The following is a 22774-nucleotide window of genomic DNA, read 5'->3' as shown; positions in this document are numbered from 1 at the left end:
CCAGAGGCAGGCTGCTGAGCCCCCTTTTTTTTTTCCTTCCCTCTTTTCTGCGTCCTCGCCTCTCACCGCGGCCATCTTTATTCCTGGCACCGACCCCCTCCGCCTGTTTGCTTCCTGCGACCAGTCTGAACGCTCCCTCCCCACACTGGGTCCCGGGCTCTAAGCCGAGGTAAATGCCCCCTAAACGGATAAGGCGAGGGACAACGGGAGGCTCGCGCAACACTCCCTAAAGAGACCCTGTGCCCGTAACCAAGATGGCGATCATGGCGGGGTGGCATTGTCGCTGTTCACTGATGTCATTCCACAGTGCCGTTCTGGTCTCCATGGGAACCTACGCGGCTGGCTTGGGAAGATGGCGGCTCTAGAGAGGCCGACGAGGGCCGCTCGGGACCGGGACTCCAGGCTTCTGTGCTTCTAGAGAGCCGCCCCGCTAGCGCCTGCCTTCCCCCCGCCGCCGGGATGTTCGGGGACAGCGCGGCACGCGGTGCCGATGCGGAGTCGCTGTGGCGAAGAGACCCCGGGACCCGCTGCGAGGCGGTGAGCGGCCGGGCTGGCTGTGGGGGCAGGGCAGGAGCCATTCGCCGTGGCGGTGGGTTGGTGGGTACCTCGGCCCTTGCTCCTGCACCCGGCGTCCGCTTGTCTTCCCGGGTCCCCGCAGCTCCGTGCTGCCTCCCTGCATGAACTGCTGCCGCAGGGTCCTAGTGCCCCCCGGCACTACTGCCAGGGCAGGCTGACCCTGAGCCTGCCCTTCCCCTCAGACCCGTTCATTTTCCGGGGGATCCTCCACCAACACAGCCCCCCACCCCATCACCGCTCCTGCCCCGCGCTGGACAAGGGGCAGCCCCACCCCCAGTGAGACTACAGTGAGGGGTAGCAGCAGGGGAGGAATCGCACATGTGATCTCAGAGCCCCCCCTTCCCTGGCACCCAACACAGGAGAGGCCAGAGGGCTTCCTGTGCTTGAGAGGGGCCCTAGGACCAGGTGCAATGCGAGGTGAGTGTGGTGCAGGGAGGAAGTGCCCCCCCCCAGCTTGCTGCCACCTGCGAGCAGAGGTCTGGGGGGAATCCTCCTCTCTGGCCCTTGCAGGAGAAGAGGTTTATGTTCCAGGCCCAGCTAGATATAGGGAATAGGGAACATTATTTACTACTTTGCATAACACAAGAATCAGGGGTCACCCAATGAAATTAGTAGGCAGCAGGTTTAAAACAAACATAAGGAAGTACTCCTTCACACGGTGCACAGTCAACTTGTGGAACTCACTGCTGGAGATGTTGTGAAGGCAAAAAATATAACTGGATTAAAAAAAAAAGATAATTTAGTGGAGGATAGATCCATCAATGGCTATTAGCCAAGATATTCAGGGACACAACCCATGCTCTGGGTGTCCCTAAACCTCTGGCTTCCACAAGCTGGGACTAGACAACAGGGGATGGATCACACCATAATTGCCCTGTTCTGTTCATTCACTCTGAAGCATCTGGCAGTCATCACTGTTGGAAGACAGGATACTGGGCTAGATGGCCCATTTGTCTGACCCAGTGTGGTCATTTTTATATTTTTATGTAGGTATGCTGCACTGGAGAAGCAAGAATGAGGGGAAGCTATATCCATTCATGTTGATAATATGCTAAAAGTAACTGAATTTTCTTACCCTAGTAGTACAGTACATAGATAGTGTGGACCCCAGTGCCTTATACATCTGTTAAAATTTGAGTCCCGTGTTTTCCACTCCCATAACTCTGGGACTGTCCTTTCCTACTTATTCTCCTGAGTACCTATTCACTGTTGATTTGGGGAAGTCAAGGAGCAAGTGACCTCTGTTCCTCTGAGACTAAAACAAGGGTTGCTCCATAAAGTGACTTGCTAGAGATGTACTTAGATCTGATGTTTCTTCTCTTTGTGAAACATGATCTCCACTGGCCTGAGAACTGTTCTTGCATGCAGGACTCCACAGTGCATACAAGCCACCAATTAGCCAGGAACCCAATATGCAGGCTCCCTTTTGAATATATATTCAGTATATGGAATGACAAAAGGGAAGTGACCTAAATGGGTCTCTGTGCACCCATCTTTCATTGTGTTTCATTTGTAGAACATTATTCTTCTTGCTACAGAAAAGCTGCCAGACTGGGGAGATCTCAACCGTGGAGGCTGCAGTACAATCCCATTCCAGCCGGGATGCTGGCATGCAGACCGATCAAAGTGAGGAGACTATCCAAAACTTGAATCTCCAGAAGGAAGCTCCTGTGGATTATGCTGGCCTGCTCTCATTCCTTCAGGGAGTGGAGGATGTTGTTATCAAAGAGCTGAATAAAAACTGGAGAAGTCATGCCTTCGATGGCTATGAGGTGAACTGGGTAGATCAGAATGAAACGGTAGGTTGATAGAATTCAGAGCAATATGACCATACTAGACAGTGCCCATAGCAACAGTTGGCTGTAGTACCAGGTGCTGAAACTATCGTTGCTTGACTCTGTTCATAAGAAAATAAGTATTCTTTCTCCTTTTGCATTCGCATCAGTGTAGATAGGTAATCTGTCCTTGTGAGTAGCAACCGTGTGTGATACTGGCTTCATCAAAAGGAAGCTTACAACTGGAGTAGGTTAGTTTCCTCCTCTCTGCAACCAGTGCAGTTTAGATCTTCCTGCCATGTTCTTCAGGAAATAGTGTATTAATAATTGTCTAGCAGATCTGGAAGTCATTGCAGTGCCTGTGGTTTGGCAGCTCTACCTGGGGAGCTGATGGTTATCCAGTGTGCCGTGTCCAGGAATGTGGGCGGCTGGTAGCTATTGGTGCATGCTGGGTATGTTTATTGCTACCTCTTATCAGATTATGGTTTGAAAGCACAGTGTAGATCTTAAATCCCCATAATTGTGGAGTGGGACTGCCCCAAGCTTTTGGGGGATGGGCTCCTTAGTATTTTCCGTAATTGCTCTGAACATAGTAGAGTGGACCCACTATGAGATGACATTATGGAGGGACATTTGGTTTTGTGGGAGCATGCAGAGTTTTGGATGTGGTGCTCTCAACAGGAGGCAATCTTCTGTCTTACCTATATTTACAAACCACAGTTTATGTCTCCCTAGACTCTTCTGCTATAAAGAGGGTGGGTGTGTGGATCCTGACCAGGATATTGGTCTGTGGAGATAACGTGATTCTTTCTTCAGTCTCTGAATATAGATCCTAATTCTCTATATCTCCATAGGTTGTTGGCTTAGTATTTGGATTTCATCTTTTCCAGGTGTTCTGTTTGCATAGCTTATCATGCCCAGAGGCTCAGGATCAGAAATTGCAGGTGACCAGCATCTCCTGGAATGCCACTGGATCAGTTGTTGCATGTTCTTATGGCAGGTGAGCACCTGAGTTGATCCAGAGCACAACTGAGAGTGGTCTATGAGATATTTCAGACTGGCCTGTATTCAGAAGCATTGGAGGATATTCACTTGCTTTGTAATAACTAACCATGTGTATAAGCAACTTATTTATGTTGAAAAAGATATTTAATTGATATTCAGAAAAATCAGAACCCAAGGGCAGTCCTAATTTAGGTCAGATATCCTTTCCCTTTCCTTTCTGTCCATTATCTCCAATCCCTAAAAAGAATCTATATTTTCTCAGTGTTTTGTTCTTGGGTAGATTATGTTGAAAAATGTAAAGAGAAGCTGGCTGTTTGTATGTGTGTGCAGTGTGTGTGTGTATGTGTGGGATGGTTGGGTGTGCATACTTGCCTTCGTTATAAAATGCCTTGTTAGCCATCACGTGGTCTTCAAGCCCATGTGGAATGCACCTAGTGCCCATACACAGAAATGCTCTCAGCCGTGTACTTGCATGGCAAATACTATTTGGATTACAATTTCTTCCAGCAAGGCTAATCACCATTTTAGTTTGCTCTGTTATTGCCAGTGTGGACAGAGATTGCAGGTATAATAGCACCAGCACTACAAGTAGTCCTCTCACTGCCGGCACATAGCAAATTAGTCATTGTTGAAGTTGCTTGTCTGATTTACTTTCCCCCACACACAGTTCCTGGTACCTTACTCTGGGAAACCCATTATTTCAGAAAGTGATTAACATCATTGTCGAGTTGATTGGGATTAGCAAGTGCAATATAGCAAACATTTGTGTTTCATGGGATTTCCAGCTCTGGGAACTTTTCACATGGCAGTAATTGCTATGGATTTGCACTGTCCCTATCAAACAAGGGTTGCTCTCTGATAAACACAAAGTAAATGAAATAGCTACAAAGCAGAAGGGAAGCAGAACTTTGTCTTTTGAGAGGTTTATTTCCTTTGTCCTTTCAGAGCTACAAAATTAAACAAATCACGAGGGCAGCTTAATTGGGGCAAGTAAACATGGAAATGAAATTGGATTTAGGCCTTGAGAGATGTCAGTAGCATGACTTGTGTAATGTTATCTGCACCGCTTGGAGGTGCAAATGGGTGTGAATGAGACTTCATGTTTGTATGACCTCAGCAAAAATGTCATTATGTACAGGGCTAATTAAACAAATGCCTCATTTTGTCTTTGAGATGGGTTGGGGAGATTGTTGTACATCACTATCAGAGCCCTCCACGCCAGCATCAAAGGTCGACTTAATGGCTACTCTCTCCTGGCCAAGCAGGACTGAGTAGCACTTTAGCCCCCATCAGTTCTCCTTATTTAGCTGCAGTGATCACTGCTCAGCAGCACAACACTTTTCCTCTCCAGAGCATGTTCAAACCCTGAACTCCTTATTGGAATGAAATGTTGTTGGCTTTTCATGCTCTCTGCAGAACAGTTGCTTTTGGTAACTTTAAAAGGAGAAATGTTGTGTGCTTTCTTTGAACGGTGTCTGTGAAGTAACTTTCCCCAGTGAGGATTATAGGTCCTGTCCTGTAATAATGATTTATATCAAAGAACTGCTGTCAAACACCCCCATCATACTGGGGTGCACCAACACTTACTCATAAATGTAGCAGTCCACAGAGATGCATTGTAACCCCGGCCTATTCTCAACAAAGCCTTTTGTAGCCCCAGAAAGCATGTGTCAAAGGAAATGTGAATCTGCTTAGCCAAGTCTCTCTGTAACAATGACTGGATGAGGTGTAGTTTCTATCTTGACTTCTTTTCTTTTCCAGACTGGATGATGGGGACTGGAGCACAGAAAAATCCTATGTTTGTACCTGGAATCTGGACAGAAGGGGGTTAAATCCAAAGCGTCCTGATCTAGTGGTGGATGTTCCCAGTTCTGTCATGTGCCTGGCTTTCCATCCATCACAGCCATCGTTGATCGTTGGTAGACTGCTCTTTCCTTAGATTTTATTTTTAATTGTTTCCTTATCGCCTTCAACTAGTGCTGCTGATTTTCTCTTCAGGGCTACCTGGGTAGGGTGACCAGACAGCAAATGTGAAAAATTGGGATATGGGGGTGGGGGGTAATAGAAGCCTATATGAGAAAAAGACCCAAAAATCAGGACTGTCCTTATAAAATCGGGCTATCTGGTCACCCTATATCTGGGACTCCTCCCAAGAGGAATGGCAGTGCACTTCCTCAGTTAGTTCCCAAGGCACGGGAAGTGTTGCTGCCAAATGTGTAATTGCTGTTCTTTTTCAAGATGGCTGCATATTCCCACTTATGGTATTGCGCTGCCTAGTGATGCCTAATGGCAGAACCTTCCGTTAGCATTCTCTCTTAGAGTGCTCTTGCATCCTCTTGTACCCCTCCGCTCAGCTGTCTGAGAGCGAGGCTATATGTGGACGCAACGTCATCTACCACCTCAGTTTCTTTCAACCATGAGCTTGCATGGAAGTGAACCGCTCTGAACTGTTTGGGTCTAGAGTTCTTTCTCCTTGAGTATTCATAGGTGTTTTATTGTTGTTAATAATAGTTAGTATAAGTAATAGAAAGTATAAGTTAATTGTTAGTGTTTCATTTCTGGGTGATGGTGGAACTGAAGAGGAAGAAGAAACCAAGATTCAAGAGGTGTGCTTCATGCCCTACTGCCTTCTCAGCAGTGGATGACCACGTCAGGTGCCTCAAATGTTTGAGAAAGGTCACTCTCCGTCTGAGTATTCTATCTGCTGAACTTTGATACCCCAGAGCTCACAAGCAGAGGCAGAACACATTGCCAGGGCTTCTCCTGAAGGAGGCTCTTGAAGCTAAACCCTTGGAATCCGGATAGTCATTGGAACCAAGATATGAGAGGCACTTTTGATTCCTGTGACTTCAAGAAAACTGAAGCAGTTGGAGGATTCCAGGAAGTCAGAACCTCCATAATTTTTGGTTCCAATTCTCACTGTTCCTGCAATTAGGTCTTTGCTATGTCAGAACCAAGGGCCACGTGGTCAGCTCCAGCTGTCTTATTGGATCCATTCTATTCTTACAGAGCCTCTATGGCTCCAACAGTCAAGGTTGGTTCTGGGGTCAGCCTTGGGAGCCAGGAGCGTGAGTCTGGTGTTGGATCCGCTGCTGTCTACTTCTTTGTCTCTGACCTTGGCTTCTGCTTTGGTTCCACTTTTTCAGTTCTGCAGAATACTGTTACATGGTATCTCAGGCTAACTGTGAGGCTTCTGATCAATCCTCAGATCTGAGCAAAGAGCAGAGGACCTTGAGAAAGAGGCAGGCTTCGCTGGCCGCCTCATCTGTAAGGAGAATACTTCCTCCTCCTAGGACTCCTACAGGATCCTTGCAAAGGTTTCATCCTGACCTCCCTCAAGGTCCTTTGATATCTCCAGTGCACTCTGTCACAGATTCAGTGCCAGATCCGTATCTGAAGGAGGCTAGAGGAAGAATTAAGAGTCCTGTTTCTTTCTGGTTTGCCCCTCCCTTTGGTGGTCCTTCTGTGGGAGTGCTCCTGAATCTCATAGACTCATAGACTCTAGGACTGGAAGGGACCTCGAGAGGTCATCGAGTCCAGTCCCCTGCCCTCATGGCAGGACCAAATACTGTCTAGACCATCCCTGATAGACATTTATCTAACCTACTCTTAAATATCTCCAGCGATGGAGATTCCACAACTTCCCTAGGCAATCTATTCCAGTGTTTAACTACCCTGACAGTTAGGAACTTTTTCCTAATGTCCAACCTAAATCTCCCTTGCTGCAGTTTAAGCCCATTGCTTCTTGTTCTGTCATTGGAGGCTAAGGTGAACAAGTTTTCTCCCTCCTCCTGATGACACCCTTTTAGATACCTGAAAACTGCTATCATGTCCCCTCTCAGTCTTCTCTTTTCCAGACTAAACAAACCCAATTCCTTCAGCCTTCCTTCATAGGTCATGTTCTCAAGACCTTTAATCATTCTTGTTGCTCTTCTCTGGACCCTCTCCAATTTCTCCACATCTTTCTTGAAATGCGGTGCCCAGAACTGGACACAATACTCCAGTTGAGGCCTAACCAGCGCAGAGTAAAGCGGAAGAATGACTTCTCGTGTCTTGTTTACAACACACCTGTTAATGCATCCCAGAATCAGGTTTGCTTTTTTTGCAACAGTATCACACTGTTGACTCATATTAAGCTTGTGGTCCACTATGACCCCTAGATCTCTTTTTGCCATACTCCTTCCTAGACAGTCTCCTCCCATTCTGTATGTGTGAAAACACATTTGTTGGGAAGTTGTTGGGAACTCAGTTGTTGGGAAGACTGACAGTCCTTGGTGTCATGGCCTTATTGGGAGCTGCTGCAGGAATTTTTCAGTGCACAAACTGGGAAATTTTGAGTAGCAGTAGAAAGATTATTTCACCTCTTTATTTGGCATTGGTGCAACCACTGCAGGAATACTGTGTCTTTTGGTACCCACAATTCAAGAAAATGTTGATAAATTGGAGAGGGTCAGAGAAGAGCCATGAGGATGATTAAAGGATTAGAAAACTTGCCTTATAGTGATAGATGCAAGGAGCTCCATCTGTTTAATTTAACAAAGCAAAGGTTAAAGGGTGACTTGATTACAATCTATAAGTATCTATGTGGGGACAAACATTTAATAATGGGCTCTTCCATCTAACAGAGAAAGGTATAACATGATCAAATGTCAAAGTTGAAGCTAGACAAATTCAGGTTGGAAATAAGTATCTTTTGAACAGTGAGAGTAATTAACCATTGGAACAATTTACCAAGGCTCGTTGTGGATTCTCCATTACTGAAAATTTTTAAAACAAGATAGGATATTTTTCTTGTGTAGCTGCAAGCCCCATTCCAGAGCCTGGCAGCTGTGCCACATTGCCATCCAAGATCGCCTGGTTAGAGCATTCCCATCACCCGTGGGGAAGGTTGCTATGAACTCCGCCATCCCAGGAATGGACAGACAACTGCGACTGGACATCATCATCACCAACGAAGACTGGAAGAAGATCATTATGATGGACGTCACAATTCCCTTTGAAAACAGGACCCCGGTTTTCCGCGATGCCTGATCTCAGAAGCTGGAGGAATATGACCATCTGGCTGACACATTGAGAGTAAGGGGCTATGAGGTCCAAATTTGCACACCGATTGTCGGAGCCCTGGGCGTTTGGGTCGTCAGTAACGAGTGAGTGTTGAGAGAATGTGGAATCGGTCAATGCTACTCTTGGCTGATGTGGCAACTCATGGTGTCAGAAGCCATCAAGTAAGTGGTCAAGGGATGTCTACCTATAACACATCACCGAATGTTGCCACTACCAGGAGGGATGAGCTGGAGTGCCAATGAGAAATGCAGTCAAGAAAGTAATTCACATACTTTCCTGATGGATTGCATTTTCTAATCTCAATTTTCTAAATTCTCAATTACTGAGGGAAAATCTTCACTTGTTGATATATTTGCTTTCTACAACCAATTCTCTGTGTAACTTTTCATGAGTGATATATCTGAAAATTCGGATGCTAATATCTGAACTGTATTGTTAAATTTACTCACCTAAATTTGGGTTATTGCTGATTATGCACTATATGTATCTTATGACTTTTAAAACAAACTTTGTATCTGTAGATAATCTAAGCACTATACCCGGATGTATATACTCTTTTCTTAACTTGTGTATTATATAATATTTTAACATTAGCTTTAATAAAAAATTTAAACCTGTTTTTATCTGTTAAGACGCCATTCATCATTGGCATAATGTCAGCTAGAAGGATGAGTGAATTGAATGCCTTGATGGCTGATCCATTGTTTACTACTTTTCATAAAGATAAGGTAATTCTTAGTCCTGATCCCAGATTTTTGCCAAAAGTGGCATCTGACTTTTAAATCAATCAATTACTTTGCAGGCATTTTTTCCAAAGCCTGTTATGAATAAGGGGGGGATCTGTTATATATACTTCGGATGCAAGAAGAGCTCTTGCATATTAATTAAACATAATTTTAAAGTTTTTGAAAATCATCCCGATTTGTTTTATGCTAAGAATTATATGGGTTATGTCATCTTCCTAGACTATTTCTAGATGGATTAAACAACGCATTGTTGAATATTGTACATGACGGTACAATCACATTCCATCAGAACTGTGGCAGCTAAGGCAAGAAAGTCCCTGCTGCTGAAATCTGCAGGGCTCTGACCTGGAATTTTGTACACACATTTACTAATATTATGCCCTTGATTTGGCCTCCGGGGCTGATGGTAGATTTGGTAGAGCAGTGCTTCAGTCTCTATTTATTTCATTAGGACTCTGTTCCTGCCTCCCGGTTATTTTCAGCACTGCTTATCAATCTGTCCCATAAATTGGAATATACAGAGCCACTTGAAAAAATGAAGATTACTTATGTGTAACTGGAGTTCTTCAAGATGTCTCTGCATAGTCACACTTCCTACCCGTCTTCCCCTCTTTCTCAGAGTCCTGGTTTATTCTGCATGTCTGTTTTGCAGTGGAAGAAACTGAGGAGGTAGAAGGCGCTGTGGCCTTGCCTTCAGAACGTTTAGAGACACTGAGGCGAAAGGTAGGAGAGGGCACAAGAACACTAATGGACACTGCTAGGTTCTACCATTAGGCACCACTAGGTGGTGCAATACCCATGAGTAGGAATAGGCATAACCATCCTGGAAACTCTTTTACATAGTATTGTATCCACTTACATCAGAGCTGAATATGTCCCCTGTGTGGATGCAAATCAGTTGAAACCTATAGCATTGTTCTTGCTTACACCAGAGATTAATTTATTTTCCCTTGGCCCTTTTTGTTCAGGACAACTCTTTCTAGGGGGCCAACCTATTTGCAGTCAGTAACAAAGTAAACCGAGCCTGCCATGCTGTGTGTGACTTTCATTAGTAGCCATTGCTTATGTTCCATTGATCCTTTGTCATCTACAGGTGGCCTTTACAGTGGGGAGGTCTTGATATGGGACACGAGCAGGATAGAAGATCCTTTGATCTGGAGGACAGGGATGACAGATGACACTCATACAGATCCAGTTTATCAGGTAATAGGGGTCAGTCCACGCTTTAGTGGGATGTTCATTGGGTTGGAGGGCAGGGGAGGAATCACAATCCTGACATTTCATTCCTTTATTTCCTGGTTATATTCAGACCTGCTTAATACTTGCACAGTTGCATTGAAATCTTTAAATTCCCATTGCTAGATTAACTTAACCTCAACACAGTTGAATAGGGCAAATCCTCATGAGACTGGTTTGCTGGTAGTGTTACCTAATGTAATTTGTCCTGAGACTTAGTAGTGTTCTTGAATGTTGGGTTACTGGGCTTGGTGGTTTAGTGAGGCCCCTTTTCAGAGTTTTCTCATGTTGGGAACAGGTTGACTGGTTACAGGACTCAAAACACAGTCACCACTTCCAGATTCTGAGTGTATCCACAGACGGAAAGATCCTTGTGTGGCGGACACAGAGAGATGGTCAGCTGACGTTAGTTGAAGGATTTGCCTTAGTTGCTCAGCAGATCCCTTGGAGTATGAAACTTAAGAAGGTTAGTTCAGTAATTCCAGAGAACATTGACTTGAAACAACCTTTTAATGGGCTTGGTGTGAGTTAGAATAGCTTGGGTTATGAGAGAGCACAAGTAGGTGGCTGTAGCTTCCATGTGATGGGGAAGCAGAGAGAGAATAAAGCCCATTTATCAACAAGCACAGTAATCTTTGGCTTTCCCATTACCAACCCACAGGATAGTGTGGAAACTGGCCACTTAGAAATTTGGATGCTGCAGCCTTGCCCTGAACTAAAGCTAAATGACCAGAGCTGTAAGCAGCTAAGTTCTCCATCCTGAACTTGAATCCTTATTTTATTTTTACAGAACTGATCCTCTAATGTTAAATGGTTGGTGCAGGTCATGCAGGCTATGATTAGTATAGGTTTCATGTACATGTATGTTAAATTTCTGAGTCCTTGTGTCTCATGGTTTGTCCCCTTTCCCCAGCGCACACGTGGGGAGACAGCTGTGGGTGTGACCTCGCTCTCTTTCTCCTGCTTTGATCCCAGTGTGTTTATCATTGGTGTGGAAGGTGGATATTCTCTCAAGTGCTCCACTGCGGTAGAGACTGCTGCTGTCCCTAGGACAGGTAGCTCTGTTCCCCTCAAGGCACCTGCAGAGTTTGCCTTTTCTCCTCATGGTGGACCTGTGTACTGTGTAAGCTGCTCACCTTTCCACAGGCAAGTAATGGGCAGACTGCATTGGCACCAAATGTTAGTTTGTTACACTACCATCCTGTTCTAATTGTGGTTTTCCTGAGTGACCTAGGGGGTGGGAAAGAGCTGATCAAGGGCTACATGCCAGAAGCCCTGCTGTATGTGTCACACTGGAATGCTGTTACCTTCAAGGGAGTTGCACAAACTTACGCTGAATATGTCCCTTGTATAGGTGCAGCTTCATTGAAGGCCATCGCATTGTCCCTATTTACACCACAGCTGAACTTACTTCCACTGGGCTCTTTTTTATTCAGGACAACTCTTCCCATAGTTCCATTAACAACTTTGTGGAAATAGGCTGTGCCCTAAAGTCAACTGTCCATCACGCTACTTGTGACTTTCATTAGCAGCCATCTGAGTTTAAATTTGGAAGTGCACACTCAGTCTGTAGGTGCACCATTTAATAACAGACCATTTAAAATGTCCATAAATCTGTTTTCTTGAAACATGCTGGGAGTGACCAGATTAGGCTAGTCCCCTAGATCCTGATCCTTAAATACAATGTCTCTAGAGACTACAGGGCCAAAGATGCAGTGATTCATGTGACTGCAGTTGATAGTGTTTTTTTTTCCTTTGTTAGTCACTGAGTAAAGACAAATAATTTGAGGAATGTTGACACCATTCAGTCGAAAGGGCCATACATAAAGAAGCCACATACCTAACGTACATCAGCTCTCAGGCTGCTTAAGTGAACTCTGCTCTGTGTTCTTAATACTGATCCCCTAAGAAGTGTTTCTTATTTTCTCCAGGAATCTCTTTCTGAGTGGTGGCACTGATGGACATGTTCACTTGCACTCCATGCTGCAGGCACAGCCCCTTATTTCCCTCCAGTTATCAAAGAAGTATCTGTTTAGTGTGCGCTGGTCTCCAGTACGACCCTTGGTCTTTGCAGCTGCCACTGGAGAAGGTAGGTACCCTCTAGCTGCTTATTCTTAGAACCCAGAAGAAGACCTGGTTTCTCCTAACACTAGTGCTGTGTAAAAGCTTACTGCTTAGCACTTAACTTAATTTGACTGCTGGGGTTTCTAAGCTGTCAGTTGGTATAATGCAGTGGTTTTTAGATTATCAGGTCTGCAGTATCCACTACATTTGTCATATCTTTCCCATTGCTAAAGTCTGTCTGGCCCCAGGCTTGTGTGGATATGGGAAATTTGCTATACCATGCCCTGGCTAAAACTGTTTCCAGCTTTCAGGTGTTTAAAGCACTCATAGTGCAAACTACTAGTGCTAAAAATGACTGACTTTAGAAACTGGCATTTAAAGATGTTTAAAGGGCTGTGACATAACTTCTGCCAGCAGCTGGTTTCAACCTGCCCTGACTCTAGTGAGTAGATCTGCACTTTATTGTAGCACTGCTTAATTTTGATACTGCCAGCAGGGGAGACTTTAATCCATACTGGAGGGAAAGCTTGAACTAACACTGTTATTACATTTGTTTATGTAAAGATTGATGTGGATTATTTGTTTTAAAGGAGAAGTGCAGCTGTTTGATTTTGGAAAGAGCTCCCAGAAACCTGCAGTTTCTGTAAAGCAAGCTTCAGCTCAGACTGCTGTGTACTGCATAGAATTTAACTTCAAGCAACCTCAGCTTCTGGCAGCAGGGGATGCCAGTGGCATGCTGAAAATATGGCAGCTGAGTTCAGATTTTATTCAACAGGGACCAAGGGAAATGAATCACCTTGAGCAGCTGGCAAATGAAGTCACTGATTGAGACACTAGCAGGCCAGTGTTATCATTTGAATCTTGCTACAGCACAGGGTTTGTTACTGTTTCTACCCAAAACTGGTCTGTAAAACATGTCCATTACTTTGTAATGCAGAGCAAGGTCAGTCCTAGTCACTCTTACCTCATTACCTGAAGCTATGTAATGTGCAGAAGAGACATTCTACTTTGTTTGAGTCACATTTCAAATTGGTACTCAAGCATAAAGATGATTAAACACAAGTTGAAATTTTTGCTGCAGTTTGGACCAGTAACTTTTATTGAAGCACACTGCAATATTTGTTGCTTTTCTAAGAGTTTTAAGCTAAGCAGTTTAAGGTTACATCAGAAAGTAGCATTGATTATTGTACAACACAGAGATGCATGCAGGGCTACAGTTGGCAAACGTGAGTATGTTCTCTGTATTTTTAAAGGTTAGTGCTTTTATATCAATTCACAAACAGTGAACGTGTAAATTCTATGTAATCATAAGCAGAAGTAAGTTCTCTGCCCTTGCTATCCATGTAGGGCTTCATGTGAGAGATGCAGTAATCTGCCTGTTCCCTGGTCAGGTTCTGAAAGACAAAATTGAAGATAGGGTGGTTAGTAGCCTCTCAGTGGTGAAGACTAAGCTGTTTTCTTTGGTAAAGTAAAGTACTTATCTGTAAACTTCCTTCTCAAGATAATGGATTGTAAGTTACACTAAGGCCACAGAGTCAGAGCTAGGACTGGAATTCAAGAGTGTGTGGCTCCTGCTCAGTTATGCAGTATTTTTAAGATCCCCCACTCAGACAAAAATAGGTAACTTCCACTTCTCAGATCAGTCAGTTGACTTCTGTCCTGATCTCCCTCCCACTGTCAGGATCCACAATAGAAAACTTACTTGGTGACCTTTCTTTCTGGACCTGTTCTGTCCTCCAGCTTTGGGGAGCTTTAACAGTAATGCCCTATTCAACTGTATTGAGGTTAAATTTAATCGAGAGTTTCAGTGCAACAGGGAAAGTACTACTCTGGCTTCTTACTGAGAGGGTGGAGTGTAAAGCACTGGTGTACTCTCAGTAAGGGATCAAACTTGCAAATAGCTTTAGCTGCATCAATAAAATCTTTCAGTGGCATGGGAAGCTAACAGGTGTAGGTCATCCCTGTCAGTCAGCTTTGCAATGGGGCTCAGAACAGCTAGAGTTAACTTCCATGCTGCTAGTTGCTGCTGTCTTTCCTGAGATGGGATTTGCACAACTCACACTTACTTGGTAGAGCTCCTCCTTGGTCACGTAGGGCTTGCCCTCTGAACTAAGGGCACGGAAAGCACTTTCTATTTCCTCACTGGATTTCACATTTTCAGTTTCCCTGCTGATCATAAATGCCATGTATTCCTGCAGTGAGACATGTCCATCCCTGCCAATAAAAAACACACAGCATGTAAACAGACCTGCTTCAGAACACTACTACTTGATGCTATTGAGCTCTCAGCCCATCGAAGCAGGCAGGGCTAGCAGCAGGGTTATCCTTCCTACTTCCCAGACCTGCATTAACTAAGATGGATAGTAAGGAATATTGTAAATGTCTCATGAAAAGCCCAGGGCATAGGGTCCAGATTGTGAGAATTTCTTCACATGCAGATATGCTTTAATCAGACACCAGTTACTGGGTGTAATTTAATGGCTTGTGATATAGAGGAAGTCTGATTCAATGGTTCTTTCTGCTCAAACTATAAAGTAGCAGTGACCATTGTAAAGGAATAATAATTTGAAGAATATGGAGAGGCGGCAATAATGGGCAAAAGCAGCCTGTGACAGACTTTGAAAGTGAAAACAGAACAATTGATATAAGTTTTCTTCTGTCAGTACCTGTTGGGATCTACGGTGTCAAGAATAGCTTCGAACTCTGGATCTGGTTCTCCTTCCTCAACCATAGGCAGGTCATAGCCTAGAGAACGTAAGCAGGACTTAAACTCCTGGTGATTCAGACGACCAGATTTATCTTTGTCGAAGTGTCTAGAATAGAAAAATATGAATCTTGAAACTTCATTAAGATAACTGGTTAAACTATACAGTGAACTGAAAACTAGAGGGAGTAAGTACCTCCATATTTAATACAGACAGCACACAGATTCTCTGGAGTCCTTCAGAAAGATCATAAACTGGCCACATCCTTTAGTGAGGAATTATTCCAGTTATTGCCAGCTGGCAGAGTTACAGCAGCCTGGCTCAGAACTGGCCAAAGAATCGGGGAGCTGCAAACAGTGGAAACTAGGTGCAGCTGAGAATCTGGACCATCAATTTTTGTGTAGCAATCATCTACATGTCAAAGATCTGAAGAATTCCTTTATGACCACTTTTCCAGGTTGCTGAGAACATGCATACTTACTTGAACATCATGCTGAACTCCTTCAGAGCCTCCTCAGTTACTCCAGTTGTGTTTCTAAAAAGGAAGCAGCAAAGCTAGTGAACTGATCATGAAATTGCAGTGGTAGGTCACAGGCTAATCAAAATGCCAGGTTCATGTCAGGCTGTTTGCTTTTCTGTCTGCCACCCCCTTGAATGGAGAGACAGCATGCACCTGGTTCAATTGCCACCCTTTTCACTGAGAAATCACCAGGGCTGGCTGTAACCAGAACTATTTCTCAAATTGCAGTCTACCTAAAAAAAACCTGAACATACTGATATACACTACTCAGAACACAAAACAGTAAGTGGAAGAGGTTTATCCTGCTTGATTTGTACTGGCAGTCTCTCCCTAACTCACTTATTCCCTGAAATGATGAATGTGGTTTATCTTCCCAAATGAACGAACACTGTACCTAGCTTGTATTTGCTGTTCCAGGTTGTGCTGCATCCTCATCCCTAGTTGGTCAAGCTGGTCCCACTGCTGTGCCAGGCCTACAGTGCTGTGCTCTGTATATTTGTTGTCCAAAATAAGTGCTTCTTCCATAGCTGCTCCAAGGTCCTCAATCTTCTTTAGTTGACTCCTCATTGCCCGAATCTCCTGGTGCTTATGCTATTTGGAAAGAAAACATACTAGTGTACCAACATTTTACTGACTGAGCTAAAACACAGGCTCATAACACCAAAGAGGTAGGAGGAAGCTATGCAGCTGTCGTCTAGTGTTACAAAATATATCACTATCCAAGGGAGATCCATCACATATGACTCAGATGGATTTGTAAGATGGGCTAATGTTCCAAGAAAAGTGTTTTTGCCTGTAAATATGACTAGAAACCTCACAGCAGCTACAAGCCTAATTCTCAAAACAGACTGTAGAACATCACAAGGAAAGGTTTCAGATACTGGCTCCTCTGCCCAGACAGAGGGACTTAGAAATACTATACAAGGGGGGAACTAATTCAGGGTTTTCTTTTGGCTTGTGTAATGCAGGTTAGATTAGATAATCAGAATGGGGTCTGTCTGGCCTCAAAATGTATGAATTAATTAAAGACCTACATATCAGTCATTAAAGGCATTCTCTCTCCCCCTTCATTCCTGAACATCAATAGGAAACAGAAGTTTTAACAACAGATGAGGTATGCTTACTTTAGTAGCTTCCAGCTGTGATTCCAGGGTTCCTGATTCCTCCACCATACAGGACCTAAACATAGAATCCCAGTGAGGGAGAGGCACTCTTCACATACAACAAAGGCCAGGGGGAGGGGCTTGAAATTAATACCATCCTTTTAGGGTAAAAATTTTTTTCCATAAACTTTATAACAAAACTTTTTCTGTCAAGCTTCTGGCCATACACTTTTAAATTCAGACTCATCCTATATAAAACAGAGGCTTTTAGAACCGGCTGCATGTAATTTCTTTATAAAGTTAATTTCAAGCCCAAATTTCACAGGCTGTGATAAAGTAGCCACTGGAAACACTTCATGCCAAATCCAAAGCACTCACCTTCTTACTGGACCCTAGTGAAATTAGAAAACCAGTGCAAATGCCCTTTCCATCCCAAACTGTGCCCAACACACACAAACTACAAGTGATTCATTAGACACAAGCTTTGTTTGCCAATGAGACAGGAGCGCTAGAGAGGCTTTACACAGAAAGCAAGTGTGAAAAACCTTTTGAGAACTACTGGCTTAATTTAAAGCCAACCTTGATGTAAGACAAATCACCCTTGCAAGACAGAAAAACTCCACTACTTTATTATGGCTGGGTGAATGTTGCTTTCGTATTCTCAGACTGTGACCCCTCACAGATGAGCATTTCTACGATGCTAATAGTTCAGAGCCACTCTGACACAGTCATTTGAATTTTGAAATTGATAGTAGTCACGATTGTAAGAATTTTTTAAACGTTCACACACAGGTATTCTTGGCATGCCAACAAGGGCCCCAAAACACTGGTTTATAAAGGCACCCTTTTGCAGTTATTGTCTCCATGATTTTGTTCACAGGTACTAGCTGCATAAAGTCCCTTAAGTTGTTTTGTTTCTTCAATTCTAAGCAATGTGAAGGCAGCAGTTTTTAGAGCCTCTGTCCTGTAACATTTACAGTGAAAGTTTACAACAGATGACCTGTGTAAAAACAGCAAATTGGATATTGTGCAGATGTGCTGTAACGTGTTTGTGCCCCCGGGAGAATTTAAATTCCTGGTCCTACGACTGTCTTCCCTCCCCCCCACAGGTCTCTTAATACTTCTGGGGAAGAGTTTTCAAGTGCTGAATCACTCTGTAGCAATGACAATATGCCAGACATCTGGGTCTCTCTCACCACAGAGGGTTAAAACTCAAAATCAAAGCATGTTTAAAGAGAGAGAATGAAGCACAGGCCCAGAACCTTGGGCAGGAAGCTGTGAACCAACACTGGAAAGGCAAAAAATCAACAGGGAAACAAACCCCCAAGCATCTCACAGCAGTGAAAGTTAGTTAGTTGGAAAGAACACAAGCCTTTGGAATTAAGAGTGCATTTCAAAATCACAGTGAGGTAAGAAAATAAGAGGAAAAACCTTCCAGACAGATCATCCCCAACTTCATACTGATAGACACGAATGACACGACGATATGCTATGCTATTCAAAGAAAAGAAACCAAATGAATTCCAAAAAGAAAACAGGCAAGACAGGAAAGAACAGACCACAACAAGACCACGGCAACGGAACAAAACTCCAAGCCAGCACCACCTCACAGAGAATATCAAACAAGCAAATTACTTCAAGAAGTACCAGACTCAATGGCAGGTGCTGGTTGCGTACCAAAAAAAATCTAATTATTTTAATATCTACCACAGAGTTGCTGAGGTGAACAGAATCTCAGAGTCAATTTGAGCTACAAACTTCATTTAAGAACAGAATCAACCTGTGCAAAAATGGCTGCTGTATGCTGATAAGTGAGTACGACAACTATGTTGACCTTGAAAGTTCTACATTCAGAACATTCTGCTTAATAGCAACCCTGATATTAACAGCAACCTTTTTTGGGGAACCAATCCCATCCCATTGAGTTTAATGTTAATGGGATTCAGATTTTGCCACTGGGATGCTGCTTATTAACAACATTGTTTGGAAGAACAGCCCCACCTGCAGACAGGACTGTGAGGCTGCAGCCAGAGAAGGGGGAGTAGTGGGACATGCTGAGGACTAGCTCTGGGCAGGTTTGCAGCCTGGGAAGGAAGTGCTAGGTCGTCCCTTCCTTGACTGCATCCCCACAAACCTGCCTAGAACTGTTCCTCAGCACATCCCTGTGCCTCCCCTTCAGGGGCTGTGACCCCACAATCTGCCTGTGCACAGGGACCGCTCAGGAGCTAAGTAGTTGCAGGCTGGGAGAGGAGGCTGTGGGCAGTGCAGTAACAGGAAAGAAAGCTGCAGCCTGGATGCTGGAACTACATGGTACTTTCTCCCTATGCGCCTCAAGCTGTGCCGTGCAAGGGGGCTACACTCAGGAAAGGAAGCAGTGGGGACTGAGCCCCAACTCCCAGAGTGCAGAGAGAGAGAGAGAGAGGAAGTGCAGCGTTGTGGGCCCCAAGCATCCCTGTAGAATCTGAAAGCCCTGGCAATTTAGGCTACAGTCCCAGCTCACCCTGTCCCAGCACTTCTTTCCCTGGCTGCAGCCTCGTAAACATGCCTCTGCTTATTAGCAACTCCTGGATAATGGCAAATTTTTGCTGGCAACTGAAAGTTTGCTAATAAGCAGAATCTACTATACATGGTTATATGAGAATGAATGAACATACACAATGCCCATTTTAATTAACTGCAGTTTTAATCCTCTCAGAATTTTGCTAAAGATTAATGTTCCTCTGCACTTCTAATAATCAGTTAGACAATAGACTAGGAGCATGGCAATTGTGAGCATGAACTCACTTTATTTAGTAAATGTCTCACCTCTCTATTAGTATTTTCTGAGACACCAGAACTCAGCCACAACACTACTTTTTAAAAATAGCAAAGATCCAGCACCCATACCAGCAAAGTCTATTGGGTTCCACCAAGGTACCACTTCAAAAGCTAGGGTGTTCTCTCTCTTATCTGCGGGGAGATACTGTGAGACCAGAGATTCTTGTCACTACAGAGCAAGTAAAAAGTAATCAGAGATAAACCCACAAAACATGAACAAGGTCCCTCTATTCTGTAGCACACTAGACAATATATATATATGTAGGGGCAACCTCCCAAGCTGTGACCCCCTCTTCTTTGTATAGGATTCCTTAATTATTTTAATATTAAATACATTTGACACTGCACCCAAAAAAGTGTTCATTGTGCTGCAAATTTCTTTTTTTAATACTGAAAAAGCATGTAACTGCTACAGAAGTTGTCCGGGAGAAAAAGCTGGAGGTTTTGATAGCTTAGTTGGGGACAAGCAGCTGTTCTGGCATCCAGGAAGTCACTGGAGTCAATTTGGGGTTTGCAACCAGAAAAGAGTTAAGATTCTTGATGGTGGGGAGGGATCTCTCTCCTTCCCTCTCTCTTTTGGGTAAATACAAAAGCTAACTAAACATGGGGTTGAATTCCCTATTTCATATCTCAGCAACTAGCTATCCCACTAACTGCCACTGTGCCCAACGAGAGAGATGTCAACCTCATTTTAGTAGAAAAGGCATAAGCAGTGAAATAGTTATATTGACATTAAGCTTCAGTTAAAATGCCATTGAGATGAATGGGTATTTTACACTTCAGCTTTTCAGCAGACTCAAGCAGAGGTCAGTGCATTGGTTTAGGTTTTCTTTGCAATCCTAAAGCTTTTTTTTTTTTTTTTTTTAAGTTAAAGCTCAACTTCTGGAGCACAGTTATGCAACAGAATAAAAAAGGACAACTAGGTAGCCACATAACTGAATTACACATGGAAATGTGATTAAGGTGTATGATTTTTTTTTAAAAACTGTAGTGATGCTAATTAGTGACGATCTTTAATAGGAGTCTACTAACAGGACCTTCTGTTGAATACCCATAAAATGCAAATCTGGGCTATTCCCATTCCTTTATTTTACTCTTTTTACAAGATTACATATATGTATATAGCAATACCCAGTCAAAGCCCTTCAGTTTTAAATGTTCTGAGAGCATAATCAGAATATATTCTTATTTTACCAAGTGTGGTTCTGACTGTTGGGAAATTGAGAGGCTGGCTAGTGAGGACAAAAGGCTACAGATTATCTGATGAGATGTGGAAGCACACCCAATAAAGAGCATCACATCTGGCACATCCTTGTAAGCTAACCAGTGATGTTTCTTAATATAACTGGTCACACAGAGTGTCCATTAATTCTTTCTTTTCTATTCTGAACCAGGAAAAATGGTATTCCTTCCTATATGTTTACAGTTATCCATATCAATGTCCTGTTAACCGTGACTCTTTTTGTGAGGCATTCTTGCTTGGAGAGGGGAGGGGGGGAAGAGAATGGGTAAGTATCTCATGCACATCCCAGGCATGGCTTGCATTGCCCAAATAGAATGACCTTTAATACAACTTTCACAAGCAAAGCAATGACAGGAGAAAGCACACACAAGACAGGAGAGGATCCCACATCAAGCTTTTGGGAAATAAAATTCAATACTAACCCATCTAGCAGATATGTCCTGTAGCGCAGGAGGGTCCAAGTATCAGGCAGCAGGACGGGGGGGGGGAAGAGAACACATGTTAACAAATTAAAACCACATTTATATTTCAGACTTTTTGCAAAACCATCTGTGTGATGATTTTCTATAAATGCAGAAAGATTTACTATCAAAGGATTACATGAAAAGCACCCTCAGCTTAACTCGCCTCTTCTGAACCAGTGCGCGCACTTACTAGAATTGACAGTATTTGATGGCGGTGTATTTGAGTATGCTCAAGTCAGACACAGTTGTGCTGTACAAATATATTGATCTCCTTGCAACTCTGAAACACTGAAATTATTTTTCATTTCTAGAGAGGCTGTTGACCCTTGCTGCTGCTCCCTAATCATGGGTATTACTAGTACATTGGATAGGAGCTTGCAAAGTGATCTTAAAGACTGTGGAAACTCTTTAGAGAAGCAGTGGAAACCCCCTCTCTGGAACATTTAAACCTGGACTGTACAAAACACTAGAAAATATACCTTAGGGAATAATCTTATGGTTTGACACAGGATAACAGAATTTTCCCCTTTCTAATTTCTATCATAATACAGAGTAGGTAATAAGACAGTATTGGCTTTTTCTTCAGTTCTGTTCTCAGTATTTAGTATTCTCCTTGAACTATAGAGTCCAGCTCTGGAGCTACCAGATAACCATTAGGGCTTGTCTATATATAGAATTGCCCTGGGAAAGTGATTTCAGGAGCAGACACATTTTTTAAAATAGTCTTGAATCAGAGACCCCATTAGCTGACAGCTCCAGCCCCAACTACCAAACTTAGAAGGTGATCTTGCACTCAGCAAATCGGTGCTTCAGCAGCAGACACCTAAAACCCAATTGATCAAAAAAAAGAAGCATGGATAAGATGCACAATGTGAAGAATAATGTGAAGAATAATTAACAATCTCTTCTCAATGGGACACAAATGATTCTCTTTGGGAAATTTCTTAGGGACAGCTCCTCTGTTAAGACAGACTGTACCTGGTCTCCTGAATCCACTGGTGGAAAGCATTAGCATGCTGAGCAAACTCCTGGCGCAATTTGTCATTTTCCTCCTGTCTTCGCTGCTCCTTCTGCAGCTCTAACTCACGTTCCTGAGAAACAGGGAAGTCACTTTACACCGAGAAAGAACATGGCCTTTATCATCCACTGAAATACAGAAACCAAGCCAGCGCAGCAGTGAGATTCTGGAGCTCAGCCCAAGACTGAGGGCCTGTAGGTCTCTTGCCCGACTGCTCCACTAGTCTAACTATGATAGCCAATATTCCAACAGAAATCGTGAGAATCAGCATTGAAGTGAGCCTTGCAATCATACTACTAAAACATGACGTCATAAGGAACACAGTATCTCATAGCTACAAGTGGGGGATCATTATTTGTTTTGGGGTCTTTCAGGAAGAATGGAATGGGAGGAGGAGTAAGGGTCATGAAGTAGCAACCCAAATATATGGATAATGGA

The 22774-nt window shown here is 43.5% G+C and overlaps 2 protein-coding genes across 11 annotated transcripts in view; one reads left to right on the top strand and one right to left on the bottom strand.

Annotated features, from left to right (window-relative positions):
- Positions 1–13539, top strand: part of WDR34 (WD repeat domain 34) — a 45798-nt gene extending 32259 nt beyond the window's left edge. The window contains exons 3-11 of one of the 4 annotated variants that reach the window (XM_030536004.1): positions 308–537; positions 2093–2375; positions 3242–3351; positions 5118–5275; positions 10260–10369; positions 10701–10868; positions 11316–11548; positions 12334–12491; positions 13057–13539. In XM_030536004.1, the coding sequence (XP_030391864.1) occupies positions 491–537; positions 2093–2375; positions 3242–3351; positions 5118–5275; positions 10260–10369; positions 10701–10868; positions 11316–11548; positions 12334–12491; positions 13057–13295 (1506 nt within the window). In that variant the 5' untranslated portion in view covers positions 308–490 and the 3' untranslated portion in view covers positions 13296–13539. Of the gene's footprint in view, positions 1–242; positions 538–2092; positions 2376–3241; positions 3352–5117; positions 5276–10259; positions 10370–10700; positions 10869–11315; positions 11549–12333; positions 12492–13056 lie in introns of those variants that run through there. The other 3 variants (XM_030536001.1, XM_030536002.1, XM_030536005.1) reach the window with 3 other exon arrangements.
- A 6-nt stretch (positions 13540–13545) lies between these two features.
- Positions 13546–22774, bottom strand: part of SPTAN1 (spectrin alpha, non-erythrocytic 1) — a 67882-nt gene continuing 58653 nt past the window's right edge. For 4 of the 7 annotated variants that reach the window (XM_030535989.1, XM_030535990.1, XM_030535991.1 and 1 more), the window contains 8 exons: positions 22297–22409; positions 21277–21294; positions 16816–16870; positions 16086–16282; positions 15653–15706; positions 15133–15279; positions 14533–14680; positions 13546–13860 (listed from right to left, as the gene is read on the bottom strand). In XM_030535989.1, the coding sequence (XP_030391849.1) occupies positions 13735–13860; positions 14533–14680; positions 15133–15279; positions 15653–15706; positions 16086–16282; positions 16816–16870; positions 21277–21294; positions 22297–22409 (858 nt within the window). In that variant the 3' untranslated portion in view covers positions 13546–13734. Of the gene's footprint in view, positions 13861–14532; positions 14681–15132; positions 15280–15652; positions 15707–16085; positions 16283–16815; positions 16871–18225; positions 18289–21276; positions 21295–22296; positions 22410–22774 lie in introns of all 7 variants that reach the window. The other 3 variants (XM_030535986.1, XM_030535987.1, XM_030535988.1) reach the window with 1 other exon arrangement.

This window comes from Gopherus evgoodei, chromosome 16 (assembly GCF_007399415.2).
Source record: "Gopherus evgoodei ecotype Sinaloan lineage chromosome 16, rGopEvg1_v1.p, whole genome shotgun sequence".
In the NCBI taxonomy this organism is placed as follows: Eukaryota; Metazoa; Chordata; order Testudines; family Testudinidae; genus Gopherus; species Gopherus evgoodei.
The sequence above is the reverse complement of the archived record's forward strand: the minus strand, read 5'-3'. Positions and strand labels throughout refer to the sequence as shown.